This window comes from Pempheris klunzingeri, chromosome 2 (genome assembly GCF_042242105.1).
Source record: "Pempheris klunzingeri isolate RE-2024b chromosome 2, fPemKlu1.hap1, whole genome shotgun sequence".
Classification (NCBI taxonomy): domain Eukaryota; kingdom Metazoa; phylum Chordata; class Actinopteri; order Acropomatiformes; family Pempheridae; genus Pempheris; species Pempheris klunzingeri.
The window spans coordinates 4,258,807-4,271,640 of record NC_092013.1 but is presented as its reverse complement, the minus strand read 5'-3'; the positions used below and the strand labels follow the sequence as shown (position 1 = coordinate 4,271,640).

The 12,834-nt window shown below is 42.9% G+C and overlaps 1 protein-coding gene across 1 annotated transcript; it reads right to left on the bottom strand.

Annotated features, from left to right (window-relative positions):
- Positions 1-410: 410 nt before the first annotated feature.
- Positions 411-6,638, bottom strand: LOC139220367 (inter-alpha-trypsin inhibitor heavy chain H3-like). Its single transcript, XM_070852448.1, has 17 exons — positions 6,529-6,638; positions 6,341-6,445; positions 6,090-6,252; positions 5,852-5,962; positions 5,575-5,703; positions 5,319-5,435; positions 5,072-5,240; positions 4,830-4,955; positions 4,553-4,734; positions 4,217-4,402; positions 3,962-4,105; positions 3,604-3,760; positions 2,270-2,383; positions 1,877-2,078; positions 1,584-1,756; positions 965-1,076; positions 411-872 (listed from the first exon to the last, which is right to left on the bottom strand). Exons 1-17 carry the CDS (start codon positions 6,621-6,623, stop codon positions 734-736), a joined length of 2,424 nt encoding a protein of 807 aa, XP_070708549.1. The 5' UTR covers positions 6,624-6,638; the 3' UTR covers positions 411-733.
- Positions 6,639-12,834: the final 6,196 nt, after the last annotated feature.

Genomic DNA, 12,834 nt, shown 5'->3' with positions numbered 1-12,834 from the left:
GTTTGCCTTCAAACATAATGTTGGAACATTCAAGGTGTATTTACAGGCTTTCAGATTTGAATGTTTATTGTATAAATTGGATTTTACTGATTTCTGTGAAGGAGATTGATGTGTAACCTCCTGTGTGGACTCTCGTTTCTTTTAATATTTGTCATGCCGTTAAATCTTTTCCCTCAGTGTCACCTGTGAATCTACCTTTTGCTTTGTATACATGATGGGATTTGACCTTTTACGAGTGTAATTATTTGTAATTACACCCTATTTCATGCTAAGACACGAATGGAGACAAAGTGTAAATTAAACAAACATTAGTTACCGTTAATTATTGATATTTGATACATAGACGATTTGTCCTTTTGGACTGTTTGACCCAGAAGAATTGTTTAATTAATTTGTCACCACTCTGAAACATTTATTCTGTATCATGTGGTTTAGGAGTCCTACCACTGACTTCACATGAACCTCAACAGACCTGTTCACCAGAGTTGCACTGCTTGGAAAGTGTTTGGTCCTCTCATTTTTTATCAGTGTTTCCTCCCATTCTTATAATTCAATCAATGACACTGATAGAAACTGTGAAATTGTCCATTTGTTGCTGCAAATGAAGCCTGTTTGCCTTCAAACATAATGTTGGAACATTCAAGGTGTATTTACAGGCTTTCAGATTTGAATGTTTATTGTATAAATTGGATTTTACTGATTTCTGTGAAGGAGATTGATGTGTAACCTGTTTTTAAACAGTTTTAAAGAGGCCAGAGACAATGTAGTCTGTTTGCTCTCCATCGATGAGTCCTGTTCCGTTATTGTGAATGAACCAGCAGGGAACATTGTCTCCGTTCTTCACATCCCTCCTGAAGTCTCTCTGCCAGCCTCTGTGGACAGAGACAGAAATGTGGTGTAGACCAACTCAAACACAAAGATCCTTTCATTCATTTAGGACACATGACTGAGGCGTGTAGTGTACCTGGTCACATTGAGCTCCTGTCCTTTCACGTACATGGTGGCGTCTGGTTTCTCTGGGACTTCACCTGGACGCAGGTCTGTCACCTCATATTCAACCCCGCGGTAGAACTGACCTGGAGGACGACCCACCGTTTAAAGTACAAATCATTTTAAAGTATAATCATTATCTACCGTATCTCTCCACGGTGACAACTGCAGTAAAATAATTCAGGCCTTTAACCCTTTGCTAAATCTGTTAAAGTGACTCCATCTAAATATGGATAGAAATAAATATATACAGTATTCATACATATATATATGTACATTTACAGTTCTGGTTTCATCTCTACCGACTCCAGAGGGAAATATCAGGCTCTTTAGATATCTATCGATCAGCCACTTTTATGTCTTTCATTTTATATTCATGTTATTCTTTTATTTCTAAGAGAGAACAGGATGAAGTTAAATTCTACCATGATATGATTATTATGTCTGATGCTAAGTCAACCATTTATCCATTACTGTTAGAAACTATTTCACCCATCTGTCCATGAAGTACACTCTGGGGTAAAAGTTCCCCTGGTTGGGAATCGCTGCCTTAAACCATGGCTCCACTCTCTGACTTGCGTGTCATGTTGTACCTAGCAGGCCGTGAACAGAAGGGGACAGGAGGTGGCTGTCCAGGGTGTAGAAACCCAAGTAGTCCCGGTGATACGGGTGCTTCGCCCACACTTTGTGCAGCAGGACGACAAACTTGACCGAATCTTTTAGAGTTACAGTCAGGCTGCGATCCTTGGTCACGAGAAGATCCACACTGGAGGAGAAAGAAGGGGAGCGGAGGAAGGTGATAATCATTCACTCCGAGGTGGATTTTATATTTCATATAGTTCTCTTTCACTGAAGGAGATAACTATGTGATGCTGCAGCCACGTACTTGGGTCCTTTGAGAGAAGCTGTGTCAGACCACTGCAGCTTGACACGTTTGCCGTCCTGGAACACCGAGATGTCCCGAGTGCTCACCTCCAGCCTCACCCCCAGAGTCTGGTGGATGATGCCAAAACGCCAGAAGTAGGTGCTGATTTTACCGTCAGGGGGAATCTTCTTGTCTCCGATGATCTGGCCATTGACCAAAATACCTGAGGGAGGAAACAAAATGGGATTCAGTCGCAGTCACTTGCTGTTTAACTGCAGGGTTTGATTTAGTGGTACATACAATGAGGAGTGTCCAAAAGCTGAAAAAGGTCTAAAAAGGGGGTTAAAGGGGGCTTGGAGGACCAGGGGCTTCATCCTCCACTTGTCAGGATGATAATCAGGACTTGGGACTGACCTGGTTCTGGGTCTCTGACCAGGCTGAAAATGGTTCCCGGTTTGTTGTTGATGTTGAAGCACAGAGCGTCGTCTCTGTCTGGCAGCTCGATCATGAAATGAGGATCTCCGTCCACTGCAGGTGACATCAGAGCACAGTGACAGTAATGAACACAAGGATGGGATTTTATTTTTCATGCGGTGTTGGCTCAGCATGCTGGTGGCAGCACTCGACAGGCCTGCAGAGGTGGAGGACTTCATCCAGAGAATTCATCAGCAGAAGGACAAGGAGTTCATTGAATGCATCGTGATATCAAAGTATCCTGCGAAGAGGATATTTGATCATAAGAGAGATGTAACCTCAGCCTGTATGTTCATTTACTGCAGCCTCACAGGAGTAGTCCTATCTCTGTCCAACAAGTATTCATCTACATATTCTTCTCTGGTGGCTGCTGTAAGTGATATGATGATTCTACACTACAGGAACTGTGAAGGAGTCCAGTGAAGGACTGAATTTGTTTTCTTTTGTCTTCTATAATTTAGAGGGTTTTTTCTGTAATTTGTTGGATTTCCAAAATTAGTCTAATGTTTTTTTTGACTGGTAGAGGCCTTAGAAAATGTATATAAAGCAAGTATGACCCAGACTCAAAGAGTTTCACCCCAAACCAGTGTTCATTCAAGAAAAACACTTGCTTTCCTGTGAAACTGCTAGTTTAAGGAAGAGATGGCCCGGTCAGGTGATTATATCTGCTTTTTCCTCACATGCCAGAGGAGTCGCTGTGCTTGTGCATAAATCAGACACCACTATCTATACAAAAAACATGTGAGACCCTACAGGCAGATTCAGCATCATTCAAGGCTGCTAATTCAGCCAAGACTTTAATTTGGTGAAAGTATATGGTCCCTGTTGCATCCCATCCCAGAAGTATAAAAATATGTATACTTACCTAAATATGTGGGACGTGACTGGTAAGAATAAGTGTGCACTGGAGGGGCGTGATGTCGATGTCCTAGGAACACAAACAATGCAATTCAAGTAAAAAGCAATACAGTGAATTGACTCAATCACAGGAGTCATGTTTGTGCTATGTGATTTAAAAAAAAAACAAAAAACAATACTATCTTACCTCTTTCTGCTTGTTGTCTTTGCTCTGTCAAAAAAAACAAAAAAAAACTACTTCAGACAGGAGCACAAGCCTCAGCTGGTGTTCTTACATGAATAGAAAAACAAATGCTGAAAACAGGGATTCAGTGCTGCTTGTGAACGTATTGCGGCAAGGGTTTGATTTGCCCGCTTGACAGCAGCCATGTTCAGGAAAGCCTGCCCAGTATCACCTTCTAAACCCTCTTCCTTACCCTCAGTCAGCTTGTCAGCAATGAGAGGGGCTTCTGTACCGTCCTCAGTTTCAGGCTTGGTGACCACCATGGAGGTGAGAGGGGTGACGAAGCTGTATCGGAGGGACATGTCGAGGGCCTTGGCTGTAGCGTTGGCTTTCTCGTCTGAGGTTCCACTCTTGCTGCAAGAAGGAAAATATACTGAAGTTGCCATATATGACACTGGCTTTAAGAAAACCACCAGGGAATCTATAAATTATTATTACAAACTTTATCTCAGACAAAAGCCAAAAAATATGATCAACTAAAAACGGGGAGTTGGTGAGAAACGTTTTCAGGCTGAAGCACTTCAGGTTAACTTGAGTGACATTACTTGAACTGACCCCTTCTCCAGTAGCTGCTGGATGGTGAGGTAGGCCCACAGACGCTCTGTGAAATCTCCAAAGATGTACTTCTCATCTGGGTACATCACGTCCCAGTCTGTAGCACTGGCCTGGCCCTGCACCTTGAAGTCCTCCTCAGACTACATGGGAGTAAAAAAGAGAAGGAACAGTGTCTAAAAAGCAGAGTAATAAACACGTCTTCTATCCGCCTCAGCACGGCCTCCACATTTCTGCCATTCCCTTCTCCTCACCCCCTGACCGAACACTTCCACTAGGAAGTTGTCCAGGTCGTTGTCGGTCAGCCGGCCGGCCACCACGATCTCTGAGCCATTAAACAACTGGTTGAAGTGGTTGGTGGTCAGGAACTCCACTGCGTTGTCGGGATAGTGAAGGTCCACCTCCAAGAGCAGAGGGCTGGACACCTCTTCGTAGAAACCCTGGAATTAATTCATACACACAATGCATTACATCTATTTGTAGTTTCATCAAAAAGAGTAATTACATATATGTCACATAGCTCATATCATTTCCATCTACAAAAGTCAAGCTAAGGGATCACAGATGTACTCAGAGCCGAGATCCTCCACCTGGAGTTGAAGTGCTGCATCCGAACCCTCAAAAATTCTGCGGGCCAGTCCTTTGTTTTGTTTGCTCATCACATCCAGGAAGGAGTAATCCACATCGTTCCCGAATCCCAGACAGAACAGAGACATGTTTCCTCCGATAGCAGCACGCACATTGTTCTGGATGGCCGGGAGATATGTCTGTCCTTCAAACGCACAGATGCAACATGCAGAAATGTAATAAGAGGAGCGTTGAACAAATGTCTGCTATATCCTGCAGTATGTTCACACTCATGCTCACCAGCACTTGGCATCCCATCAGTCAGTAAGATGATCATATCAATGCTCCTCTCTGGGAGGATCTTATTCTGTCTGTCTTTGACCAGCATGTTCACGGCTCTCAGCACTGCATCATTGATATTGGTGCCTAGAGGGAAAGCACAAGAAATTGTAAAATGAACCATATTGGAGAGTATTTCTGTCATTTAAAAGGTAAAGACAACATTTAACATGAATGCTAGTGTCACTTGTGTTTCTAATTACTTCCACGCTGCTGTATCCTTCTGACGTAGGCCATAGCTTCAGCCACGTTTTCCTGGGTTGCTTTGGTGAGTGATTTCTTCCAGGGCTCGATTCTGTCATCAAACTGGATGAGTCCGAAGTGGTCCTCCACGTGGATGTCTTTGAGGATGGCCAGCATTGCCTCTCGTGTCTAAAAAGAGTTACAAGGCCAGAGTTCAAAATGTGTGCATCGGTTTAGTAGCCGCTCACAGTCTGAACAGTCTCTCACCTGTTGTATCTTTCTCCCACTCATTGATATACTCCTGTCAATAACAAAGACCACATTCTTTGGGACTCTGGGCAGGTCGAATGGAGCAAAGAAGTGCACAAAGTGTCCGTTCACAATCTGAAGGGAAGAGAATCATAAAAAGCAGGAAAAGACTTGTGATCACTAAACTCCCTCACTCTTGACAGGACAGTGGGATTCAAATAGATTGAAAGAACAGTGCTGGACTTCCCCCACGGGACAAAAATGAATTGCTGACCTGAATGTCCCCGATTTTCTCTGCTCGGTTCACATCATACTTGATGACAAAATCTCCGTCGATGAGTGTTCCCTCACAGCCTGGACACTTCCTCTGCTGCTCCATGGTTGGTGAGAAAGAGATGTGCGCCTACCAAAGGAAAACAATACGATGAGTTCAGTTGTGCTCTTGAGTCAGAAATTATAGTGAATGTGAAGAAAGAGGAGACCAAGATGACTGGATTCAGGAAGTGAAAGAACCAGAGATGATTTCTTCCACAGGCTGTTGTATCATGTACCTTTTTGTCTGTGACAGTTTTCTCCACCAGGGGGAGCAGCTCATTGGACAGGAAGGTTGCATGTGTATCAACATGGGAAATGCCCTGAGGCTCATAGATGTTTGTCACAATCTGTCTCAGCACAGGAAAACACACACACACACACACACACACAGATCATTTATAAGAGAAACCACTCAGAACATCTGAAATCACCTGGAAAATTGAGGGCAGGATTTAAACCTGGTCGTGGATTCACCTTGAACTCCTGGACCAGTTGTTTGGGTTTAACCCGGGTCAGGATCTCGTACTGGCCCAGTTTCCTCTGGAGGAGCTCCTCGTAGGTCAGAATGAAAGTCACGTTGCTTTTGGCTGCGATGTTGACAGACACTGAGAACTTCTCCATCGTTCTCCCAGAAGCCCTTCGATAAAACACAGACACAATCCTTTCATGTTAAAATGATCAAATGAGGAAGTGCTTATGTGTGTTTTTCATCTTGACCGACTCACTTGACCAGTCCAGCAGTCTGTCCAGAGGAAACAGCCTTCTGATACTGTTTCTTAGCTTTCTCTTTCTCCTTCACCTCCCCAGCATACACCTGACCGTCAATTTCCCTGCGAGGCACAAACACATTTTGTCAGACGTGCAGAAAGACGAGGTCTGTGCTGGCTGTCAAAGGTGCTGAGCTGTGACCGACATGCTGAAGTTGGTGATGAAGGCGGTCTTGGGCAGCTCCATCTCAAAGAAGATTTCCTGCGAGGAGTTTGCTTTGTTCAGAGCCTTGGAGGTCATGACGGTGTGGGCGAAACGAGACGTCACAGTGCAGTCCACCGTCACGCTGTACACCTCCACCTGAGACAGCAAGAGGTGGAAAGATTTAAACACTAATGAATATGGAAAGCCTCCCATCACAACAGTCCACATAGAGCAGTTTCACACAGTGAATTTCTGTGAGGTCTGTTGTTAATATGTCATTTGAAGCTTTGCAGCTGGTTCCAGTCCACAGCATGTTGCCCTGACTGGTGCCAAATCAAAAAAGGAAATTATAACAGTTTGAAAAAATGTTTGAAAATACATGATGTCACTGAGTCCACTTTGGGAGTGTTGTGATGAGACAGACTGGGTGAGTCAACCTGGGTGCTGTTTGCTCTAAGCAGGGACAGTGTGGACATTTAACAGTCAATTCAGTTTTTCTTTTTCTTTTATTTGCTGATCAGTGACAGACAGAAGCAGCCTTAACCGTGTTGTTAAGCTCTGTTCAAACATGACTAGGATCAAACAAATCAAAGGAAATCAATGTGCCTCTTGATCCAACCTGAGCAGATTTAATGTGAACTCTCATTGCTTCTTTCAGGATGTCGCTATGCTCTACCTCTCCAAGTCCTTTAGTCCATCTGACCATCCTTCTTCTTAGATCTTTAAAGGCCATTTATATGCTTTTTTATGGCTTCAAGGCTCTTTAATACTTAGTTTGGTGATTAACAGCATTTTCTTTTCTCTTCTATCTATTGTGTGTGTGCACCTGTTGATGTGCTGTTGCTTACAGAGTAAACAATGTTGTATTGAATTGAAGATGTCTCATCAATAGAGGTGCAGATTATTTTCCTACCTTGGCATCATTTGTACTTCTTTTCTGTAACGGAAAAACAATCAAAAGGAACATAATTGATTTGTAGATTTGGGAAATCAAAATGTAAGACTGCCACTGTTTCCTTATGCTTTTTAATAATATGAATTATTACCTGCAGTGACCTGGCTGCTCCTCTTGTCTCCTGCAATACAAACACAGCAGGGTGAACCAACATGCTGCCAAGATATTCGGGGAAAAACTACTGCAATAACATGAACTAGTTTGTAAGAAAAACTTATGGGAAACACACATATACATACAAAGAAGAGAAGTTAATCATATAGTAAAACTGAGTAGGATTATGGAATTTCCCCTTGGGGATTAATAAAGTATATATTGATTGATTTAGGCTGCAAACTAGCACTGAAGGAGCACAGTTTGTGTTAAAGAGATTGTTCATAATAAAACATACTGGTGGTGAAATCAGGAACAACCACACAAGATGAATACTGGAAATATTAAACTTCAACTTTGGGATGTCAAATTATGATCAGAGGACAAACATGTCAGCGTGTGAACTCACCTGCTGAGCTTCATGGGCCCCGGAGATGACCAGAGCCCCCCGGGCCAGGCCGGGCAGCCAGAGGCAGGCGCTGCCCCACAGCAGCAGCAGTCGAACACCCAGCAGTCCAGACATGACTGAACTTCCACTGAACAGCATCTGACTTCACTGCTGGGGAAAGAGCCCTCTCTGTTCAGGGGGAGGGACTAAAACTGTGTGTGTGTGGGTGTGTGTGTGGGTGTGTGTTGTCCTGGAGTATTGACCAACATGCCTGAGCTTAATGTGCAAGAGGCCCTGAGGAGTAAACACTGGTGCTCATGCAGTTCAAAGAAAATATCTGTGCTCAGGCCAGATAGAAGACCAGACCAGAGAAACAAGCATCAAGTCCACTGGAAAATATCACAAAATCACCAATTAGTGATACCAAAATTGTTATTTAGTGTAGGAGATAATAACACAAACAGGAATTATCAGTCAGTTCATATTGCAACTAGATATACTAGATATACATTATTTGTATTAAAACAATGTAAATACAGGGTGTCTGTGTGTTCATGTATTTTTCATCTGTATATAATCATGTAGATGAATCAGACTATCGTGATATGATACTGGAATCAAAGTCTCAATAAATGTAAAGTTCACTTTAACAGACAACTTTTACCAGGCGTGTTTAGTGCTTTGCTACTCTGGACTTTGTGAACAAACAATATCATGTTCCTACTTTGACAAACTGTACTCTGCTCTCCGTTTGGTGACTCATCTTCATTATTTGGCACTGAATTTTGGCAGATGCTTAAAGCGGTAAAAGACCAGTGCTGGGCACTGCATTCATTCATTATGTGCTGAATTTGTTAGACTTTTCAATTCAATTCAATTCAATTTTATTTGTATAGCCCAATATCACAACAGAGTATCTCACAGTGCTTTACAAAGTTCACTGAAATAAACAAGTGTAAGCGAACAAACAATCTAATAAAGAGTCCAGCAGTCGATGAGGCCAGTGGATCAGTCCGAGGCATCACCTGCCCTTTATGACCCTCCTTCTTCGGGAAGGAAAAACTCAAAAACCCAGTGGGAAAAGAGAAACCTCCGGGAGCACCACAGTGAAGGAGAGATCCAGCTCCCAAGGACGGACAGGCTGTAGCCATGGACAGACGCACATCCATTGGCTGATGGAGAACCACATCAGCGGGACCAGGACCAGGATCCATAGGAACCAGGGAACCACATCAGCAGAACCAGGACCAGGATCCACAGGAACCAGAGAACCACATCAGCGGGACCGGGACCAGGACCCACAGGAACCAGAGAACCACATCAGCAGGGCCAGGACCAGGATCCACAGGATCCACAGGAACCTGAGAGATGAGAAAGCACAGAAAGGCTCCGGGGAAGATAGCAAGTTAGAGGCAGACATTTGGCTGACATGAGACATAACGATGGAGAGGAAGAGGAGGAGAGAGAATAGAGGAGCTCAGTGCACCATAGGAGTCCCCCGGCAGTCTGAGCCTATAGCAGCATAACTAGGGGCTGGTCTAAGGCCTGAGCCAGCCCTTAAATATATGCTTTGTCAAAAAGGAAGGTTTTTAGTCTACTCTTAAATGTAGAGAGGGTGTCTGCCCCCCGAACCCAGACTGGAAGGAGGTTCCACAGGAGAGGAGCCTGATAGCTGAAAGCTCTGCCTCCTGAACTACTTTTGGAGACTTTAGGAACCACCAGTAGGCCTGCATTCTGGGAGCGCAGTGCTCTAGTGGGGTAGTACGGTACTATAAGCTCTTTAAGATATGATGGAGCCTGAACATTAAGAGCCTTGTAGGTGAGGAGAAGGATTTTAAACTCTATTCTAGATTTTACTGGAAGCCAATGAAGAGAAGCCAGTACAGGAGAAATGTGGTCTCTTCTTTTAGTTCTCGTCAGAACAGGAGCAGCAGCGTTCTGGACCAGCTGGAGAGTCTTTAACGACTTATTGGGGCAGCCTGATAATAACGAGTTACAATAGTCCAACCTAGAAGTGACAAATGCCTGGACCAATTTTTCTGCATCATCAGTGGATATGATGGGCCTGATTTTGGCAATATTACGTAGATGGAAAAAGGCAGTTCTAGAAATCTGTTTAATGTGGGAGTTAAAGACTTAAACATGTTCTGTAAGTGATTTCTCTCCAGTCTCTCTGCCTCAGTGTCACCTGTCCAAAACAGACCACTTTTTTCATGGTAGTGACACAAAATCCAGCCTGACCATGTTGTTTTCATATTCAAGGATTCAAGGATTCAAGGAACTTTGTCACACCAACACACGCTTACACATGGGGAGGTATGAAATTACGTTCTCAGGTCCGGTTTTAAGCCAAGATAAATATCAAATAACAAATAAAATATAGAAAATAGAGGTCCTTTATAAAATAAAATAGCTGGTATGACAAAAAGTCTGCCAGCTGGGCAAAAGGGAAGTTATCACAGACTATTTGTTCTGTTGAGAAGCAGCAGTTCATCCATGTTGTTGGCCTGGGAGCAGACTTTGGCCAGATGGAGTGACTGGAGCACAGTTCAAAACCCTTTCAGCCATTTTAAGCGCCTCTGGCTGATGGCATCTCCTGCAAATCCCACATGGAGCTGCTGCTGCTCTTCCAACGAAAGGCTCTGCAAAACCAGCAAAACAAAAGTGTGCAGTGGTGTGAAAAAGTATTTGCCCCCTTACAGATTTCTTCTGTTTTTGCTTTATTGTCACACTTACATGTTTCAGATCATCAAACCAATTTTAATATCAGACATAGATGACCTGACTAAACACAAAAAGCAGTTTTTAAATGATGATTTCATTTATTAAGGGAAAAAAGCTATCCAAACCAACCTGGCCCTATGTGAAAAAGTAATTGCCCCCTCCTTGTTAAATCATGAATTAACTGTGATTAACCACATTTTTGAAAGCTGAGTTCAATTTCACTTGCCACACCCAGGCCTGATTACTGCCAGAGCTGTAGAAGCAAGAAATCACTTAAATAGACAACATGAAGTAGGCTGAAAGATCTCAAAATGCAACACATCATGCCCCGATCTAAAGCAATTCAAGAACAGACAAGAAACAAAGTCATTGACATCTATCAGTCTGGAAAGGGTTACAAAGCCATTTCTAAGGCTTTGGGACTCCAGCGAACAACAGTGAGAGCCATCATCGCTGACCAAAAAGAACACAAAGGCTCATCTCACGCTTGCTAAAAAACATCTTGATGATGATGATATTCTGTGGACTGACGAGACAAAAGTGGAACTTTTTGGGAGGTGTGCGTCCCGTTACATCTGGCGTAAAACTAACACAGCATTTTGGAGAACGAACATCATACCGACAGTCAACCATGGTGGTGGTAGTGTGATGGTCTGGGGCTGCTTTGCTGCTTCAGGACCTGGACAACTTGCCGTAATTGATGGAACCATGAATTCTGCTCTCTACCAGAAAATCCTGAAGGAGAATGTCCGGCCATCAGTTCGTGACCTTAAGCACAAGCACACTTGGGTTATGCAGCAGGACAATGATCCGAAGCACACCAGCAAGTCCACCTCTGAATAGCTCAAAAAAAAACAAAGTGAAGGTTTTGGAGTGACCTAGTCCAAGTCCGGACTTAAATCCAATTGAGATGCTGTGGCATGACCTTAAACAGGCCGTTCATGCTCGAAAAACCTCCAATGTGGCTGAATTAAGACAATTCTGCAAAGAAGAGTGGGCCAAAATTCCCCCACAGCGATGTGAAAGACTCATCGCCAGTTATTGCAAACGCTTGGTTGCAGTTCACATAGTTTCACATAGGGCCAGGTTGGTTTGGATAGATTTTTTCCTTTAATGAATGAAATCATCATTTGCTTTTTGTGTTTACTCAGGTCATCTTTGTCTGATATTAAAATTGGTTTGATGATCTGAAACATGTAAGTGTGACAAAAAAGCAAAAGCAGAAGAAATCTGTATGTGATCAGGGAAAGAGAGCTTAAGACTGAACAAATAAACAAAAACATATCCAGAGAGGGCACATGGCTGCCATCAGCGACAACATCTTGGTCAAGTAAAAATGTTTAACAAGGCAGGACTTTATATACACAAACATAGCAGAGAAAGCAGCTTTCATGTCTGCACTTCTATTCATGTTACAAAGAGTATTTTAAAGTATCTTAAGCAAATACATATATAAAACCTAAGGAGACAGACCTGCTGCAGTTGTTGCTGACCCTCAGTGGTGATAACAGCTCAGTGCACCACAGAGGACAAAAAGTAAGTAAATAAAATCACCTGTATTAATATAATATGCCAACCAGAGTCAGTGGGATTATGTGCAACATTGCAGCTTTTCAAAGTTTTAAAATAATCTTATTCCACAATGTCTAATTTAGATAAAATAAGATAATTTAGCAAAATTAAGCTAACTTATCTTAGCTAAGCTAACTGAAAATGGAATGGAATGGTATCCTAGCAACAGCATCTGTTGTCGACTGTTTGAAAAAGGCCAACGTGTTTTTGAATCTGTCTTTTTTTTCCCCTGCTGGTTCAGCAACTTTTAAGGATATTATTTTATGGGGAAAATACTTTATTGTTGTGTTCGGCACTATGTCAAAGCTAGAACTGCTTAGGGCTTTGCTGAAACAGCGGCTAGATGCGGTTGAAGAGGAAATTTTTGGGCTGTTTGAAAGAACAATAGCAGGATACGAGGATGAGCTGTGTCGTTTAAAAGAAAACGAGCGAAAACACAAACTGCTGGAGCCGTTTTTCAACCCGACGGTTCAGTTACACAGATCAGGTTTGTACAGTTTCGCTGTTGTTCTTGCCCTTCATATTGATTGTGTGGGTTTAACTGACGTTTTAATTCCATGTTAAATGCTGCCATA